The 20695-nt window shown below is 29.5% G+C and overlaps 1 protein-coding gene across 16 annotated transcripts in view; it reads right to left on the bottom strand.

The window, feature by feature from the left end:
- Positions 1-20695, bottom strand: part of LOC145263738 (uncharacterized) — a 727869-nt gene that overhangs the window by 17545 nt on the left and 689629 nt on the right. For all 16 annotated transcript variants that reach the window (XM_080120729.1, XM_080120720.1, XM_080120727.1 and 13 more), the window contains 4 exons: positions 20358-20432; positions 15677-15831; positions 12549-12663; positions 10189-10313 (listed from right to left, as the gene is read on the bottom strand). In XM_080120729.1, the coding sequence (XP_079976855.1) occupies positions 10189-10313; positions 12549-12663; positions 15677-15831; positions 20358-20432 (470 nt within the window). The remainder of the gene's footprint in view (positions 1-10188; positions 10314-12548; positions 12664-15676; positions 15832-20357; positions 20433-20695) is intronic.

Here is a 20695-nt window from a genome sequence, read left to right as displayed (position 1 = left end):
TCCATTCTTTTAATACAAAATTTTGTTCTGATGGTATAGAATCGCCGCAAGTTTTGAAACTCCAATTTTTAAGTTTTTTGAATAAACTTCAATTGCAACATAATGAAAATCATTAGTTGAATGGAAGACTGATGGGAGATCAGAATTAAACTTTTAGTTAAGATAAGTTGGCAAAACCATGCGACTTCCGGAGATCTTCCTCTTTTATTGGCTGACAACTCAAGCAGCATTAATAAACCACTCATAAAAACTACACATCAACATGAGAGTGATTATATCGAGAGATGACAAAGAACCTAGATTTCTGATTTAACAGGCATATAATATATCCTTTTCAGATGATTATTATTGCCAGTAAATAATGGTGAGGTGCAGGTATGAATACACTGGTTCACTCATCACCTCTACAATAAAGGAGGGAGAGTAATGCAGTAATTATCTCCCCTTTTTAAAAGTCTCCACCAAAGCTGTAGTAAGAAAAAGTATTCAATATTGTATAGAATTTTAATATAGAATTACATTGGTTTGAAAAAAAAAATTGATGGAGACATAAAAAGAAATGTTCTAATATAATAATGAATTGAATTACATTAAGATTTTAACAAAATATCCTCATTTTGAAGTGCTCATTTCTGATGTATCCATTTTCTTTCATGGTCTCTAATTATACATATATGTACATATATAAAAGAAAATAGTTTTAGTTTCCCTGCATATATTTTTGACATCCTGTTGTACTAGAATGTATAACAAATATATTATACAATATATATATGGTTTATCTCTTTAACTGCATGAAGATTTCTGATGTGCTGTTGTAAGTCATTTGGTTAACATGCAACACTTAAAGACAGGTTGTCAATTCAAATCTAATCTGGGTTGTAATTATTTTTATTCTAATTTCGTCCAAAAACAAACATAATTATTATTCAAGATTATTATTAATACGATAGCGTGTGTTAATCTGTGTTTGAGTGACTTTCGTTTAATTGTTATGATCCTCCATTTCTTGTAATAAATAATTTTACCAAGAATTCTTAAGTTTTGATTTCGGTTTTGATTATAGTTGATGGCACTCGAGTCATCTATTTTTTTTTTTATAAATAATTTTACCAAGAATTCTTCATAAGTTTTGATTTCAGTTTCGATTCAAACTGATGCACCCAAGTCATATGGATATATTTTTTTATATTTTTGAAATCACAACTTTATACAAAATCTGCATAAATTAAAATATCATATTTAAGCATATTTTACGACCGGGCTATGCCAAGCGTCCTTGCTAGCTTAGATAAATACTTCTGCAGTTTTAACAAAAGAGCTACAATAATATCAGGGGATCTCCATTTACACTGAACATCCGCAGAATGCCAACATCAATATATTACATATGAAAGAGTCTGCTGTGGAATTTTCACAGGTCCCGCTAGTAATTATTATTATTACAACTAGTAAATAAGGGCGAGGTGCATGTATTGACACACTGTTTTAATCACGATCTCTATAATAAAGGAGGAAGTGTAATTCGGTAATTATCTCCTCTTTTTAAAAATGTTTAGTGCTTGTTAAGATACAGTGGACACATCGATTTTTTAAAATGTGTCGTTTTAAGCAAAAGCAACAGTACTTACCTAATTGTTGAGCCAAAAATAGTAATGTATCTAAAAATTACGAAAATTCATCAAGTAGAACAACTGTTATTGTGCAGGGCTCTACAGACAAATTTATCTTTAGTTGTTTCGTTTACTAACCAAATAGAAAAGTTACTAGCCAAACCCACATGATTTTTAGAATATGACATCTTAGTTCTGTGACAAGTATTTATATCATAAAGATTTTTCTGTATTTTTATTTTTTTAATAAGTGTAATTCTAAATATACAACAAATTTTATGTTGATACTTGAAGGTATAAACATTCTAATTTCTTCAGATATTTTTTTAAACAGCCTTCATTAAAAAAAAAAAAGTATATTGTTCTATTAAACTTTTATTGTTTAAATAATTTAACTTTGCTCGTTTTATATAAAAAAAAAAAAAAAAGTTGAAAAGATATTTTTCATTCAGTAGTGAACTTTGGAAGATTGTCAGTGAAAGAAATACAATTGCCAAAAGATAAGTGTTTCATTATTTCTAGTCACCACTTTGAAAAATCACTCGCAAATGCGACCGTTTCATTCACAATGTAGAGCCCTATTGTATTTTTAGAAAAAAAAAAAAAAAACAAGTTATCGCTTTTGGCTAAAACAAATTGTCAGCTATTACAAAAAGGGAGATAAGGGTGTCCCCCTGTATTCGCAATCTTCAAGGTGTTTATATCAATGGAAAAATGCAATTTCTCTCAATTTTCTGTAAAAATTACTTTTAACTATCAATAATTTTCTACTCTATGAATTTTCATAATTTTTTAATATATCACTATTTTCGGCATGACAAGTAAATACTGCTTATTTTGCTTAGAATAACATATTTTTAAAAATCGATCTGTCGACTATATCGTAACAAGCACCAAAAGTCTTACCAAAGTGATAGTAAGAAGAATTGGTTATTTTCAGTCAAACGCGCAACATTGTATAGAAATAATGAATTATATTGTTATAAATACAGACATAAAAATAAACGTTCCGATTTTGGGATGTTTATTTCTGATATGATAGACCTTTTTTTTCATTACTTTTAAACTTTTACTTATATATGTACATATAGGCATGAATTATGTATACTTATAACAAGTGTATGATACAAAAACTAGCATTTAGTCATACAATGCGTTATATCGATATTATGCTTTTATGTATATAATATTTTTAAATATTGTATTAAAAAACATATTACATCATGAATATACTAGACTTATTTTATCCCATTAATACACTAGACTTATTTTAGCTCATTAATACACTAGACTTATTTTAGCTCATTAATACACTAGACTTATTTTAGCTCATTAATACACTAGACTTATTTTAGCTCATTAATACACTAGACTTATTTTAGCTCATTAATACACTAGACTTATTTTAGCCCATTAATACACTAGACTTATTTTAGCTCATTAATACACTAGACTTATTTTAGCTCATTAATACACTACTTATTTTAGCCCATTAATACACTAGACTTATTTTAGCTCATTAATACACTAGACTTATTTTAGCTCATTAATACACTAGACTTATTTTAGCTCATTAATACACTACTTATTTTAGCTCATTAATACACTACTTATTTTAGCTCATTAATACACTACTTATTTTAGCTCATTAATACACTACTTATTTTAGCTCATTAATACACTACTTATTTTAGCTCATTAATACACTACTTATTTTAGCTCATTAATACACTACTTATTTTAGCTCATTAATACACTAGACTTATTTTAGCTCATTAATACACTAGACTTATTTTAGCTCATTAATACACTAGACTTATTTTAGCTCATTAATACACTACTTATTTTAGCTCATTAATACACTAGACTTATTTTAGCTCATTAATACACTAGACTTATTTTAGCTCATTAATACACTAGACTTATTTTAGCTCATTAATACACTAGACTTATTTTAGCTCATTAATACACTAGACTTATTTTAGCTCATTAATACACTACTTATTTTAGCTCATTAATACACTACTTATTTTAGCTCATTAATACACTACTTATTTTAGCTCATTAATACACTACTTATTTTAGCTCATTAATACACTAGACTTATTTTAGCTCATTAATACACTACTTATTTTAGCTCATTAATACACTAGACTTATTTTAGCTCATTAATACACTAGACTTATTTTAGCTCATTAATACACTACTTATTTTAGCTCATTAATACATTACTTATTTTAGCTCATTAATACACTAGACTTATTTTAGCTCATTAATACACTAGACTTATTTTAGCTCATTAATACACTACTTATTTTAGCTCATTAATACACTAGACTTATTTTAGCTCATTAATACACTAGACTTATTTTAGCTCATTAATACACTAGACTTATTTTAGCTCATTAATACACTAGACTTATTTTAGCTCATTAATACACTACTTATTTTAGCTCATTAATACACTAGACTTATTTTAGCTTATTAATACACTAGACTTATTTTAGCTCATTAATACACTAGACTTATTTTAGCTCATTAATACACTAGACTTATTTTAGCTCATTAATACACTAGACTTATTTTAGCTCATTAATACACTAGACTTATTTTAGCTCATTAATACACTAGACTTATTTTAGCTCATTAATACACTAGACTTATTTTAGCTCATTAATACACTAGACTTATTTTAGCTCATTAATACACTAGACTTATTTTAGCTCATTAATACACTACTTATTTTAGCTTATTAATACACTAGACTTATTTTAGCTCATTAATACACTAGACTTATTTTAGCTCATTAATACACTAGACTTATTTTAGCTCATTAATACACTACTTATTTTAGCTCATTAATACACTAGACTTATTTTAGCTCATTAATACACTAGACTTATTTTAGCTCATTAATACACTAGACTTATTTTAGCTCATTAATACACTACTTATTTTAGCTCATTAATACACTACTTATTTTAGCTCATTAATACACTAGACTTATTTTAGCTCATTAATACACTAGACTTATTTTAGCTCATTAATACACTAGACTTATTTTAGCTCATTAATACACTAGACTTATTTTAGCTCATTAATACACTAGACTTATTTTAGCTCATTAATACACTAGACTTATTTTAGCTCATTAATACACTAGACTTATTTTAGCTCATTAATACACTAGACTTATTTTAGCTCATTAATACACTAGACTTATTTTAGCTCATTAATACACTACTTATTTTAGCTCATTAATACACTACTTATTTTAGCTCATTAATACACTAGACTTATTTTAGCTCATTAATACACTACTTATTTTAGCTCATTAATACACTAGACTTATTTTAGCTCATTAATACACTAGACTTATTTTAGCTCATTAATACACTAGACTTATTTTAGCTCATTAATACACTAGACTTATTTTAGCTCATTAATACACTAGACTTATTTTAGCTCATTAATACACTAGACTTATTTTAGCTCATTAATACACTAGACTTATTTTAGCTCATTAATACACTAGACTTATTTTAGCTCATTAATACACTACTTATTTTAGCTCATTAATACACTAGACTTATTTTAGCTCATTAATACACTAGACTTATTTTAGCTCATTAATACACTAGACTTATTTTAGCTCATTAATACACTAGACTTATTTTAGCTCATTAATACACTAGACTTATTTTAGCTCATTAATACACTAGACTTATTTTAGCCCATTAATACACTAGACTTATTTTAGCTCATTAATACACTAGACTTATTTTAGCTCATTAATACACTACTTATTTTAGCCCATTAATACACTAGACTTATTTTAGCTCATTAATACACTAGACTTATTTTAGCTCATTAATACACTAGACTTATTTTAGCTCATTAATACACTAGACTTATTTTAGCTCATTAATACACTACTTATTTTAGCTCATTAATACACTAGACTTATTTTAGCTCATTAATACACTAGACTTATTTTAGCTCATTAATACACTAGACTTATTTTAGCTCATTAATACACTAGACTTATTTTAGCTCATTAATACACTAGACTTATTTTAGCTCATTAATACACTACTTATTTTAGCTCATTAATACACTACTTATTTTAGCTCATTAATACACTACTTATTTTAGCTCATTAATACACTACTTATTTTAGCTCATTAATACACTACTTATTTTAGCTCATTAATACACTAGACTTATTTTAGCTCATTAATACACTACTTATTTTAGCTCATTAATACACTAGACTTATTTTAGCTCATTAATACACTAGACTTATTTTAGCTCATTAATACACTAGACTTATTTTAGCTCATTAATACACTAGACTTATTTTAGCTCATTAATACACTAGACTTATTTTAGCTCATTAATACACTAGACTTATTTTAGCTCATTAATACACTAGACTTATTTTAGCTCATTAATACACTAGACTTATTTTAGCTCATTAATACACTACTTATTTTAGCTCATTAATACATTACTTATTTTAGCTCATTAATACACTAGACTTATTTTAGCTCATTAATACACTAGACTTATTTTAGCTCATTAATACACTACTTATTTTAGCTCATTAATACACTAGACTTATTTTAGCTTATTAATACACTAGACTTATTTTAGCTCATTAATACACTAGACTTATTTTAGCTCATTAATACACTAGACTTATTTTAGCTCATTAATACACTAGACTTATTTTAGCTCATTAATACACTACTTATTTTAGCTCATTAATACATTACTTATTTTAGCTCATTAATACACTAGACTTATTTTAGCTCATTAATACACTAGACTTATTTTAGCTCATTAATACACTACTTATTTTAGCTCATTAATACACTAGACTTATTTTAGCTTATTAATACACTAGACTTATTTTAGCTCATTAATACACTAGACTTATTTTAGCTCATTAATACACTAGACTTATTTTAGCTCATTAATACACTAGACTTATTTTAGCTCATTAATACACTAGACTTATTTTAGCTCATTAATACACTAGACTTATTTTAGCTCATTAATACACTAGACTTATTTTAGCTCATTAATACACTAGACTTATTTTAGCTCATTAATACACTAGACTTATTTTAGCTCATTAATACACTACTTATTTTAGCTTATTAATACACTAGACTTATTTTAGCTCATTAATACACTAGACTTATTTTAGCTCATTAATACACTAGACTTATTTTAGCTCATTAATACACTACTTATTTTAGCTCATTAATACACTAGACTTATTTTAGCTCATTAATACACTAGACTTATTTTAGCTCATTAATACATTACTTATTTTAGCTCATTAATACATTACTTATTTTAGCTCATTAATACACTAGACTTATTTTAGCTCATTAATACACTAGACTTATTTTAGCTCATTAATACACTAGACTTATTTTAGCTCATTAATACACTAGACTTATTTTAGCTCATTAATACACTACTTATTTTAGCTCATTAATACACTAGACTTATTTTAGCTCATTAATACACTAGACTTATTTTAGCTCATTAATACACTAGACTTATTTTAGCTCATTAATACACTAGACTTATTTTAGCTCATTAATACACTACTTATTTTAGCTTATTAATACACTAGACTTATTTTAGCTCATTAATACACTAGACTTATTTTAGCTCATTAATACACTAGACTTATTTTAGCTCATTAATACACTACTTATTTTAGCTCATTAATACACTAGACTTATTTTAGCTCATTAATACACTAGACTTATTTTAGCTCATTAATACACTAGACTTATTTTAGCTCATTAATACACTACTTATTTTAGCTCATTAATACACTACTTATTTTAGCTCATTAATACACTAGACTTATTTTAGCTCATTAATACACTAGACTTATTTTAGCTCATTAATACACTAGACTTATTTTAGCTCATTAATACACTAGACTTATTTTAGCTCATTAATACACTACTTATTTTAGTTCATTAATACACTAGACTTATTTTAGCTCATTAATACACTAGACTTATTTTAGCTCATTAATACACTAGACTTATTTTAGCTCATTAATACACTAGACTTATTTTAGCTCATTAATACACTACTTATTTTAGCTCATTAATACACTAGACTTATTTTAGCTCATTAATACACTAGACTTATTTTAGCTCATTAATACACTAGACTTATTTAAGCTCATTAATACACTACTTATTTTAGCTCATTAATACACTAGACTTATTTTAGCTCATTAATACACTAGACTTATTTTAGCTCATTAATACACTAGACTTATTTTAGCTCATTAATACACTAGACTTATTTTAGCTCATTAATACACTACTTATTTTAGCTCATTAATACACTAGACTTATTTTAGCTCATTAATACACTAGACTTATTTTAGCTCATTAATACACTAGACTTATTTTAGCTCATTAATACACTAGACTTATTTTAGCTCATTAATACACTAGACTTATTTTAGCTCATTAATACACTAGACTTATTTTAGCCCATTAATACACTAGACTTATTTTAGCCCATTAATACACTAGACTTATTTTAGCTCATTAATACACTAGACTTATTTTAGCTCATTAATACACTAGACTTATTTTAGCTCATTAATACACTAGACTTATTTTAGCTCATTAATACACTAGACTTATTTTAGCTCATTAATACACTACTTATTTTAGCTCATTAATACACTAGACTTATTTTAGCTCATTAATACACTAGACTTATTTTAGCTCATTAATACACTAGACTTATTTTAGCTCATTAATACACTAGACTTATTTTAGCTCATTAATACACTAGACTTATTTTAGCTCATTAATACACTAGACTTATTTTAGCTCATTAATACACTAGACTTATTTTAGCTCATTAATACACTAGACTTATTTTAGCTCATTAATACACTACTTATTTTAGCTCATTAATACATTACTTATTTTAGCTCATTAATACACTAGACTTATTTTAGCTCATTAATACACTAGACTTATTTTAGCTCATTAATACACTAGACTTATTTTAGCTCATTAATACACTAGACTTATTTTAGCTCATTAATACACTACTTATTTTAGCTCATTAATACACTAGACTTATTTTAGCTCATTAATACACTAGACTTATTTTAGCTCATTAATACACTAGACTTATTTTAGCTCATTAATACACTAGACTTATTTTAGCTCATTAATACACTACTTATTTTAGCTCATTAATACACTAGACTTATTTTAGCTCATTAATACACTACTTATTTTAGCTTATTAATACACTAGACTTATTTTAGCTCATTAATACACTAGACTTATTTTAGCTCATTAATACACTAGACTTATTTTAGCTCATTAATACACTAGACTTATTTTAGCTCATTAATACACTAGACTTATTTTAGCTCATTAATACACTAGACTTATTTTAGCTCATTAATACACTAGACTTATTTTAGCTCATTAATACACTAGACTTATTTTAGCTCATTAATACACTACTTATTTTAGCTCATTAATACACTAGACTTATTTTAGCTCATTAATACACTAGACTTATTTTAGCTCATTAATACACTAGACTTATTTTAGCTCATTAATACACTAGACTTATTTTAGCTCATTAATACACTAGACTTATTTTAGCTCATTAATACACTAGACTTATTTTAGCCCATTAATACACTAGACTTATTTTAGCCCATTAATACACTAGACTTATTTTAGCTCATTAATACACTACTTATTTTAGCTCATTAATACACTAGACTTATTTTAGCTCATTAATACACTAGACTTATTTTAGCTCATTAATACACTAGACTTATTTTAGCCCATTAATACACTAGACTTATTTTAGCCCATTAATACACTAGACTTATTTTAGCCCAATCAAAACGGGCAAAGTTATCACCCGTTGATATAGAATGAGGGCTTTATGTCAAACTGATGGTTGAATATGGTTAAATTTGTGCTCATTTTTGCATTACATATTATTAATCACTAACTGTACATTGAACAGATACTATAATACTTAGTTTGTTGCACCTTATCATAAAGGTCCATACAAAATTTCGGCTAGATGATGTGTAACAAATGTAGTATATTAAAAATAGTATTTAATCATGCCAGTTCTTTGTCTCTATATTATCTGGCTTTAATGAATTCGTTATGGCACGGAAACTTGAACTTTCACACCTAGCGGATGTGAGTTTGTCCGACCGACATAAGCAATGTTACACAGTATTTGAACCACTTGGGGCATACCTTAGGCAGAGACCCCAACCCCACCGCCATATGTCGCTATGGTGTCTATAAACAAAGACTAACAAGCATATATGATAGATATAAATTGTTTGTGGATTGTTAAATAGCACTAATGAGAGAAAGTCCTTCTGATTAAGATTAAAGACTCACCTCCAAAAGAATAAATGGTTTTTTAGAAAAGATTAGTGTATGTCAATTACCATATTCAAATGATGCCAATTCTATTAAAAGACTTGTACAGATCAATTGCAATGGTTGCCACTTACTTGTGATAGACTCAATCTTCTTGAGCTGTGAGGTAAGTACGGAGAGTGGTGTGGGTAACGTGAGCACAAAACAGGCAGGAAGCATACAACTGTTCATGTTTGTTAAACCAGAGAAGGAGGGCAAACTGCAGCGATATAAAAAATCAGATAAAATACATGTTCATTTTTCAATGAAACAGAAATTTTAATAAGAAAATAAGTCTAATAAAAATAAACGACAAAAAAAAAAAGGTGAATGAATTTATTTTATTTTTTTTTTTAATCTCAAGCATTTGTTAATGAACAATTTGATTTTTAGGTTTATCAGAAAAAAAAGGTTTTTATACATGGGTTTTATATTTTGACAATACATTGCAAAAAAAAAAAGGGGGGGGGCGAGGTGTATGCATAGATTTCGTTATATTCAATTTAATGCCTGTTTTACATGCTGGTATGTGTTGGAAGGTTTATCGAAATTGATTTCAAAACTTACATATCTCATGCCAGATCTTTATTTATCCCACTTTCTCTCAAACTTGTCCTTATCACTTTATCCCCAGTTTTCCTTGGCCTTCCTCTGTAAACTGACCCTGCTACATCAACTATTCTACATTTACTAATCCAAGAACTTTCACACATTCTTTCAAAGTGATCATACCATCAAAGTCTCCTGTTCTGCACACACCTCCCTATACTGTTCAGAGGACATCAGATCTAAGATGGTCTTCAACACTGACATTGATCATATTCTCATATTATTTCTCTCTTACAATGCATGTTCTGTCTTTATTGGTCAGATTTCACCTGCATACATCATCACATTGCATACATATACCTCATAGACTTCTTTTGTCCAACATTGGTAACACTCTGCTGGTTAATAACGGCACAAATTCCTTGAATTTACACCATTCATTCCTAATTTTTGTAATCATGCTAGTACCTGCTCCTCCCTCTGCTGCAATGGTATCACTAAGATAAAACAATACTTCTGAATAACCGTCAAAGTTAGACCCAAATAACATTCAAACTGACAAATCGAACTTTCCTATTGACTAACCAATTTCTACTTGTCATTGTTCTACCATGTTATTGACAATATAAAAACATGCTTAGCTACAATTTATTTCTAAAATAAAACTTAGCTTAGATAACTGCTAATATGAAACATTTTTAAATATTCACCTAAAAATGAAAAGAAAAATCAGCAAAGGGAATAACTAATTATAAATTGACGAATATCATAGAGGTTGTTTACTTTTTAAATTTAAAAAGTGTGCAAATAAAAATTGAAAACTAAAATGCTTTCACTGCATCCCAATTGTCACATAATCGTTGGCAAAATTTCATTCCAATAGATCTATAGATTCCCAATTCCGACCACACAAAACAGCACAAAAAATAAAAATAAAGTGATTTCTAAATTTTAATTGGTTATTGAGACCCTTTTAACCAATCAGAAACAGTCATCCTGGGAGCTGAACACCTGTCAAATATCTCTATAAAAGCGAGAACTCAACCATACTCAAGGGAGAGGATCATAGTTCGCCAAATGGCTCCATCACCCAGGACAAGACAACTGGACCTATGTCTGTCAAAACCTGACGACTCAGGCACTAGTGAACAATTCAAATTAACCCTAACTATTGGGCCAAAGGTTTGATTGACAATCAAAGACAATCCATTGAGAAATATTTTTTCAGCACTCAACAATTGAGAATCAGGTATTAACAAATGGATCATCTACAACTCTATTTAACATATTTAACATCATTGACAAAATGAGTCAATAACTCCAAACGATTAAGAAACATGTCATTTCTCTCAGCAGATGAGAACTAGCTATTTGTGATCAAAACAGTATTATCTCCTCGCCTCCAAAAGAAAAAGACTGAGAATCATCGGCACACTAAACAAAAGTCCTCTTTAAACAAAATCCCTTTATCATTGAGCAGACAATAATTTTCTTCCAATTATTGACACACAAAAAACAAAAAAAAAGAACATTAGAAACCAAATACAATCATTTCTTTGTAAGAAACAACAATCCCATCAAATATTTTTCTTCAAAAACAAATATCGAAGCATCACTATCAAGTATGAAAATCTACTCTGAACCAAATCTGAACTTTTGTTAACATCTTAAGCAGATGACTATTTACCTCCACTATTATTAGACAATAAATGATTGAACATTGCAATCAGTTAAAAGTCCATCCTGTTTCTTTCTCATCACCGTACACTTATATACACCAGCAAAACTGTTACATGGAATATTACCCTCATCCCACAATCCTGGTAATGTTGGGTAATCTTGCTAGTTATATATAGAGGCTTTGTTTTTGGTGGTTGAAATTATTAAAACTGTTTTTTTTTTTTACCTTTTGCCCTCCTGGTTTTTGATGATTGACATCAAGGGCATAGTTTGAAGTCTGTTGAGGGAACTGTGTTCGATAGAGATAGTCACACTGTGGCCCAACTGGTGTTCAGTGATAGCTGAAATTAATAATCAATAAAAATAACAATAACAACATAACTTTTGAAAAATTGAAACATTATCTTACAAGTTTTATTTAATTAATATCTTGGGTGAAATATGCTTTGTGACCTATTAACTTCTAAATGTATCCAACTAAATAATCTTTGTATTAATATAAAATTACAAGATCTTGTGTGTTAGTGTTTCATGTTTATGCACAAGCTGAATAAATACACACCAAATTCCTTTTCTTTTTTCTTTAAAATTTCTTGAGATCAAAAACAAAACAAATTTTTAAAGGCATATAACAAATATTAAAAAACAAAACAAAAATAACAAACAAACTAGTAATACCTAGTGTGGTATTAGTCCTAGGTGAGCTATGTTGGCTTCTTTCGAAAGAGGAAGTTTACAGGGAATACGAAATTCATAAACAATTCCCAGCTGCATATACGAGGTGCTTTCAATAAGTTTCCAGAATTTTTTTGTACAGGCATTTAAAATTATCATAGACTCTTGAAAATTTAGTATGTTATTGATATATATCTTATGAGATGACTGACCAATTTTTATGATTTCAAGCTCAAATGAACAGCTACAGTAAGAATTGAAATACATTCTACTAAAGCTGGATTGTCACTGCTGGTGAATTTCAAAAATGCAATCTGGATGTGAGGACACTTTAGAAGAACGATATGCAATAAATATCTATTCTAAACTTGAAAAATTGTCACAGAAACGTATGCAATGCTTCAGACTGTTTTTGGACTATCTTGCATGAATTGAGCATCAGTTTTTGAATGGCATAAGAGATTCAAGGAAGGCAGGGAGCCTGTGAGGGATGATTAGAGGTGCAGGAAGAGTAAGGCAGTCAAGACACCAGATTTGATTGGCCAAATAAAGAATTTCATGGATAAGGGCCATCATGTGTCTATAGAGACAATAAATGGACAGTTTGATGTCAGTGTGTGAACTGTACACACGATTATTTGGGAGGAACTGAAGATGCAGAAGATTTGTGCAACGTTTGTCCCAAGGGTGCAGTCCATTACATCCTTGTCACAGACTATTTGACCAAGATGGCCATTAGGACAGTTCCTCACCCTCCCTATAGTCCAAACCTTGCACCCTGTGACTTTTAGTTATTCCCTAAGCTGAAAGAAAACCTTAGAGGCTGTTTTTATAAGACAATTGAGGAGATGAAAGAGGCTGTGACAAGGGTTAGTGACACACTCACATAAAAGGACTTTCATGGGGTCTCCAGTTGTTGGAACGGTACAAGTGTATTGCAGCCGGAGGAGATTACTTTGAAGATGACTAGAGTTTCATGTACGTACTATCAATAAAAGTGCCCATATGGAAAAAAGCTATATATATATATATATATATATATGAATAAAAAAAAATAAGATTGTTGATTATTTTTTTTATTAGCGATTCTGTAGTATTTTTTCTTTTTGCTCCCTGAGCGCTTTTTTTTTTTCAAGAAGGAGTTATCTGCCCTTTGTTTACACTTTTTGTCGCCCCACATTTTTTAGGACATATTATGAATTATTATTTTTTAAAAATTATTTTTATGTGCATAAAAGTCAGTCATCCATAAACATGTTTCGGAGTTTACTCCTCATCAGTACGGCTAGACCTAGTTGATAAAGACCGAACGCAATACTGCTCGATAAGTAGTCTGGTATTTTACCACGAGACCATGGAGGTGGAGGCCTTATCAATCTTTATGCTCGATTTTTATCGCTATAAATGCAAGATTGTTGATTCATTTATTTTTTTTTTATTAGCGATTCTGTCGTAGTTTTTCTTTTCGCTCCTTGAACGCCTTTTTTTTTTTTTTTTTTTTTTGCATGTCTATGGATGACTTACTTTTATGCACATAGAAATATTTAATATATATATATATATATATATATATATATATATATATATATATATACATATTCCAGTCATAGGAAGATAACATCCAGTACCAAGTATTCGCAAATGGTCACCCCAGCTTGGAACATTATTTTTTTATACAATAACAAGTATAAGATCAAATTAGAACCATGTTTACTGTGGATTATTATCTCAAGAAGCATCATGGGGTTTCTAGTTTTTATTCTTCCTTGCAATGATGCAAAAACAGTCTGAGAACATAATGAATTGTTTATATTGAGTGTTTTTTTTTTTTTTGTAGGGACGGTGAACTTTAAATTGACAAATCTATTTTCTTTAATTCGAGAATTGGCAACTATCAGTTATTTTGAGTTCAGCTTAGTTTGGCAATTCAGCATATGGTTTTGGCAGGATGAAGCCACATGCCACACAGCATGCGATACGATCAATGCACTGAGAGAAACAATTGATGAATAAATAATTTCACAAAATGAACCTGTCAAGTAGCCACTTCAAACGTGCGATTTAACCTCATTAGATTATTTTCTTAGGAGATATGTAAAGTCCCATGTATACACTGATAAACCAGACACAATAGACTACATAGACTACAACATTCGATGTGGTATTGCTGAAATATAGCCTAACTTAATGCGTAGATTTGTGAAAATAGGACCTCTGTTATGTCATATATATGCAAGCCATGGGAACTAGGAAGTCAACACTTGACATGTTATTGCCAAAATACAGCTTAACTTAATTCGTAAAGTTGTGAAAATTGGACTGCTAGATTATACTATATACGTGCAAGCTGAGGGTGGGGGTTGTATATGCCTAAAATTTTATTTAAATTATAAATGCCAAAAATCAATCCTTGGAAACAAACCACATATTTGTATAATAAAAATATTTTTTTTGGTTGATTTTAATTTAAAGTTTACTGCCTCTAAAAAAAAAAAAAAAAAAAAAAGAAAAAAAAAAAAAAAAAAAATCACATTTTAGTTGTTCTAGGTTAAATGTCAAATCTATCACACGAGTTTCTCGACTGATTACGATATTTTTTTTAGGTTTTCTTTTTTAATGACGATTTTATTACTTCCATGTTGTACGATTCAATTAAAGTCAACAAAAGTGAATACTTACCGTCTACTGTGAGAGGATGCTTTAACTTTGTTTTACGATCAAGGAGGTCATAGGGAGATACAAAATAAATAAGTTTCATGGGACGGCCACCTTTTCGAGGTAGCAAAATACCCAGGGGAGACCGGAAGATTCTGTTAGAATCACCTGAAATAGAACTAAAAAAAAAGAACAGAAAATAAAAAATTAATAAAAATAGAAAACAATGGTCATGGTTGATTCAGCAATCGATAGATATACAAATATCTGTTAAGCACCCCCCCCTTCCCCAACTAAATTATTATACGAAGTATTTGAATAATTGATAATTTTCTACATGTATAAATGAGCCTTTTTTGTGGTGGAGGTGGTCTGCTTTTGAAATATCACTTTATTCCTATTTTTTTAGGATTTTTACTAACTTTTTTTTGCAGTCCATTTATTCTTCCATTTGATCTTTGTTTTCTGCCAATCATATTTATTTAACTGTATTTAGCCTGTTGTATTCTATTACCTGAAATAAGAACAGCCAACACTGGTTCTCCCATGTTAGATCTTGTCAATCATGATGCTTTTTTCTGAGCTCCATGATTTTTATATTTGTTTAATCATTTTTTCATAGTTTTATTAATGTCTATAACAACACTAGACCCAGGATTATTTTACCTCTGGAAACAGATGAGGTAGCAAGATGAGTTGACAGGGGAGGTTGAGGAACACATAGGAAAAGGATGGATGTGAGAGAAAGAGGGAAATAAAGATCTAACCAGAGATCAGTTAGTTGGTTTGATTGTTTCATTTAATGGCATATCAACCCTCTTTGGGTTATTTAATGTTGGATCCAGTCATTTTGGTAAAAAAATTTATGCCTCAAGATATTTATATCTTCAAATATTTATTCATGGTGTTTAGTTTGGTTGTTTTGTAGAAGAAAATTATTTTTGTTTTTTGACTTTGCAAAACATGATGGAATTTTTCAAAAGGAATCATAATAATAATAAAAAAAATAGTATTAGTGTTTGGTACATTTTAGGTCAGTAAGTCAGTATCTTCAGATGGCCTAATCTGATAGCATCAAAGGTTAATCGGGAAATCAATTTTCAAAAGTAATCCATCCAACTCATGTCAGCATATAAAACAGACATTAAACCTGCGATAGTGACCAGAGTTTTTAAATACTGGGCAGACTAATTACGTCTTCCGAAGTGTTGGGAAGCATTTCTCCATTAGGCATTAATTGAACAGCTTTACAAAAATGGCTGCCAGCATGGTTGCAGCTTTTTGAGTACTATGACTGAAATATTGTCAAAACCAGTTGCTTTGTTGGTGTCAAGGTTTTTAATGAGTGTGACAACATAATAAGCAGATATGTAAATGTCACTCAGATTATTATTGGTCCTGTGTGTGTATGGGGGAGGGGCGTAAGTAGCCCTGATCGCATAGGGTTGAATTTGATGCAAATTTCTTTGCAAAGAGTTTAGCTTTGTCAGATGCTGACGAAATTACCCCAGCCCGGTTGATGATGCACATCTGTTCAAGATCTTGTTCATTATTTACCAAAGCTCGTTGGAGCCAAGCCTCTATTAATAGTGTTAGCATTTAATAAATTTTCTAGATCTTGATTGGGATCAGAATGAATTCAAACATTCTACAAGTACGCTTTTATTCAAAGATACATTTCTGATAAAAATTTCATAAAGTAGTTGCTATGAAGGTATTAAGACAAATAAATGCTAAATAACACAGCCCTTTTGATAAAAGTTCAATAAAAATAAAAAAAAAAATAAAAAAAAAATAAATAAATAAAAATTACATTCATCTGAAACTAATTTCAAGTTAGATTTTTGGAAATTATAGACAACTTGTTCCGGACATAAGTTGATGGTCTAAATAAATTTTCATATTTATCACACCAATATTACCATCAAAACAGCTTTTTTTACTTAAACTAATACAATATTTTGATGCTGTATATATATATATATATATATATATATATATATATAAAATCAAAGATACTAGCATTTATATAGCATATATAACATCTATAAAGTAAAAATAAAATGTCATAGTGTTCGTTCCAGATTTATAAGATAAAATATTAGTCAATTATGTGTTAAATTAGTACATGATCATCTACATAGATAATTAAAACAATTTATGAAATAGTAAAAATATTTTTTTCTAAAATTATTCAGATGTTTTTTTAACTAAACCCGAGTTATCTCCCTTGTTTCCAATTTTGCAAAATAGGAGAGTTTAATTTTCTAAAGGGAGATAAGTAGTTATTTTCTGTAGAAGTGTTCATCTATGAAAATCAGATTTTTATAGTTACAAATCGATTAGTTTAATTTTCCTCCATCTCTTATTAATAGCATAATATACTCTAGCAAAAATATCCCCCCATCGGTTGTATATTCTTGCTAGTGTGCTTGTGTGTGTATTCTTCTCTTTTAAACTTTTTTTTTTTTCAAACAAGGTATATTGACACTTGGAACATAAGGTGGCTACAATTTAGAATCATGTCTACAACGGCCTGTGGGAAGTTGACAACCGGAATGTCTGTTTGTGTTTGTATTAAATTTAAACTTCTGCGTGTTAGTACAGTCAAGGAAGCAGTAAACACAAAGGGAATTCCAAAATATAATAGTCCGAGGGAAGCAACTATTTGAGTAGAAAGTTTCCAGCAACTAAAGACCTAAACAGTGAAGGAGTGGGATTTTGCTGCTTGTAAGTGTTGAGTTCCCAAGTAAACAGCTGATTGTGACAATTTTTTTCTATTGGTTTCTCTAGGAGGAGGTAATTCCTTGTAGAAAGACAGAGCATTAATAAAAGTAACAGTATAGTTACAGCTTCAGATAGATACCAAATCTCCATTAGTAATAGTATAATTTTGATAAATTGCTGAGAAAAATTGGTGGGTAGAATGTCTACTAGCCACTGTCCTCGAGTGTCTAAGATCTCTGTACTGAGCTTTCAGGACAATCCAACATGAGGATACTACATTCTACAAGTAAACCCCCAACAAAATATTCAAAATAACAGTATCCGACGCCCAAATAAAATCCCCTTGGTATGACTATACACTGGCTTATATAAGAAATGTTGATGTTGTTACTAGTAATATTACTAAGCTGGATACTCTACCAGAATAGATGAATTCTCATTCCAGAATCCGGTAAGACAAAGAGACTGTAAGAAATAAATACTACAACATATTTGACTGTTCACTTGGGGAGAGGAAAATCATGTTCTCAACTTCTTTAGTAACCGTTTCAAAGTTAAAGGAGAAATGTAATTGAATATTCAAATATTTAAATATCTCATATAGAGATCGTGTTAGCTATAGGAAAGAGGGGATGGATTTGATTTCTGGAAATTTTGAAGTAAAACGAAACTTAATGCATAAATGACTACAATAGACCTAGAAGGATTTGAACTCTGCATAGCTTATTCCATAGTTGGCGATCGGATCCATTAGGCCAATCATACTCTCCCCTCCAACAGAGTACATTTAGAACTATCTTCTCTTTATGTTTGAATCATGTGGTAATACAAAAGTTTCACGCTTATTTACACTGTCGTTTGTATAGTCATTGAATTCTCCGAGATGATTCAAGCTGCATTGGTAAAGCAGACAAGGCAGTACAACATTATATGGTACTCCTCTCCAACTTTTATAGATGATTGGGTTGGTTTTGTAGTCTTATGCTAGCCATTTTTCATAGTCTCAGTTGTTTTCAAGCAGTTCAGCATCCTCTCCTAGACCGAAGGTCCTTCTGAGCCAGGACAGAGTGCTTTAGAACAGGGGATGGTGGAGATATTCATGTCAGTAGATGAAGTCATTTTCTAGCCCTCTGGTGACAACTGTAATCTGGTTTCTTCCTGAGATTTTGTTAGGGGCTGAATATGACAAAGGAAGTTTCTCCTTGACTTCAGTCATTGAACTGGAAATTCAAATCCATAAAGAAGATGTTGTTCATCGCTGATATCCTTAGTGATTGCTATTCAGCTGGCAACTTCCTGTCTCATATCTTCAGACCTAATAATTGTTTTTATTTAACTACTGCCATTTAACTTCCCTTAGATTTCTCAGTTTTCCCTCTATATTAAAAAACAAAACGAGAGAAAAATCTGTCTAATATACGCAACTGTGATGAAACAAAAATATCATATTCCAAAAATCATGTAAACTGATAAATTGGTTTTATTTTTAAATAAGAAAATCAAATTTTATGAATAACCAAAGAGCATCCATCTAATCTGACATTTTAAAAACAATCCTGAAGAAAAAAAAGGGGGAGGGGGTACAATTTGATAGTTCAAACTTGCAAGATTTATGTTGTAATGCCTACAAATTCCTATTAATGGCTTAAAAATAATTTTCTTTATAAAAAATAAAACTATTTGATTGATCTACGTAATTTTTGGAATATGATATTTCCATTTCATCATGGGCATGTACATCATACAGATTTTTCGTTTTTAATATAGGAAGAATTCTGGAGAAGCACTGCAACTACTAAATAATTTTTTTTTTTTAAAAGATTCACTTGTACTTCATAATTTGTTGATATCATAAAATTGTGAAACAGTATATCAGTAGAATCATCTATATAGAGTAAGTAAGTACATGTAAGTATCATATGAATATATCAAAGACACAGTGTAAGCAAAGATCAGCCATGTCGTAATAAATAAATACCTCTGTAGTTGTGCCAGCATACTCAGGTCGCTTTCCAAGGATTGCAGTGCAAGAAATGTTTTCGTTTTCTGTTTTCTGTAAAAAAAATATATATATATATAAATAAAACAAATAAGATTTAAAAATATGTGCACCAAGCAAGGCTATCTGGTGATACCCGGTTATGACATAAGTTTCAATACCAGTGAACATGGATCTGAGCAACCAATAATTATTTTAGTTAGATAATATTTTTATGGTATCTTTTGTTTATTAAATTGTTAGGTGAAAGTACAGAATACAAAAACACTCTCTCCATGTTAAGAATCAGTTTCTAAAATAATAACATTATTATTTCA

This window comes from Euprymna scolopes, chromosome 39 (genome assembly GCF_053919585.1).
Source record: "Euprymna scolopes isolate OS-2025 chromosome 39, ASM5391958v1, whole genome shotgun sequence".
Lineage (NCBI taxonomy): Eukaryota > Metazoa > Mollusca > Cephalopoda > Sepiida > Sepiolidae > Euprymna > Euprymna scolopes.
The sequence above is the reverse complement of the archived record's forward strand: the minus strand, read 5'-3'. Positions and strand labels throughout refer to the sequence as shown.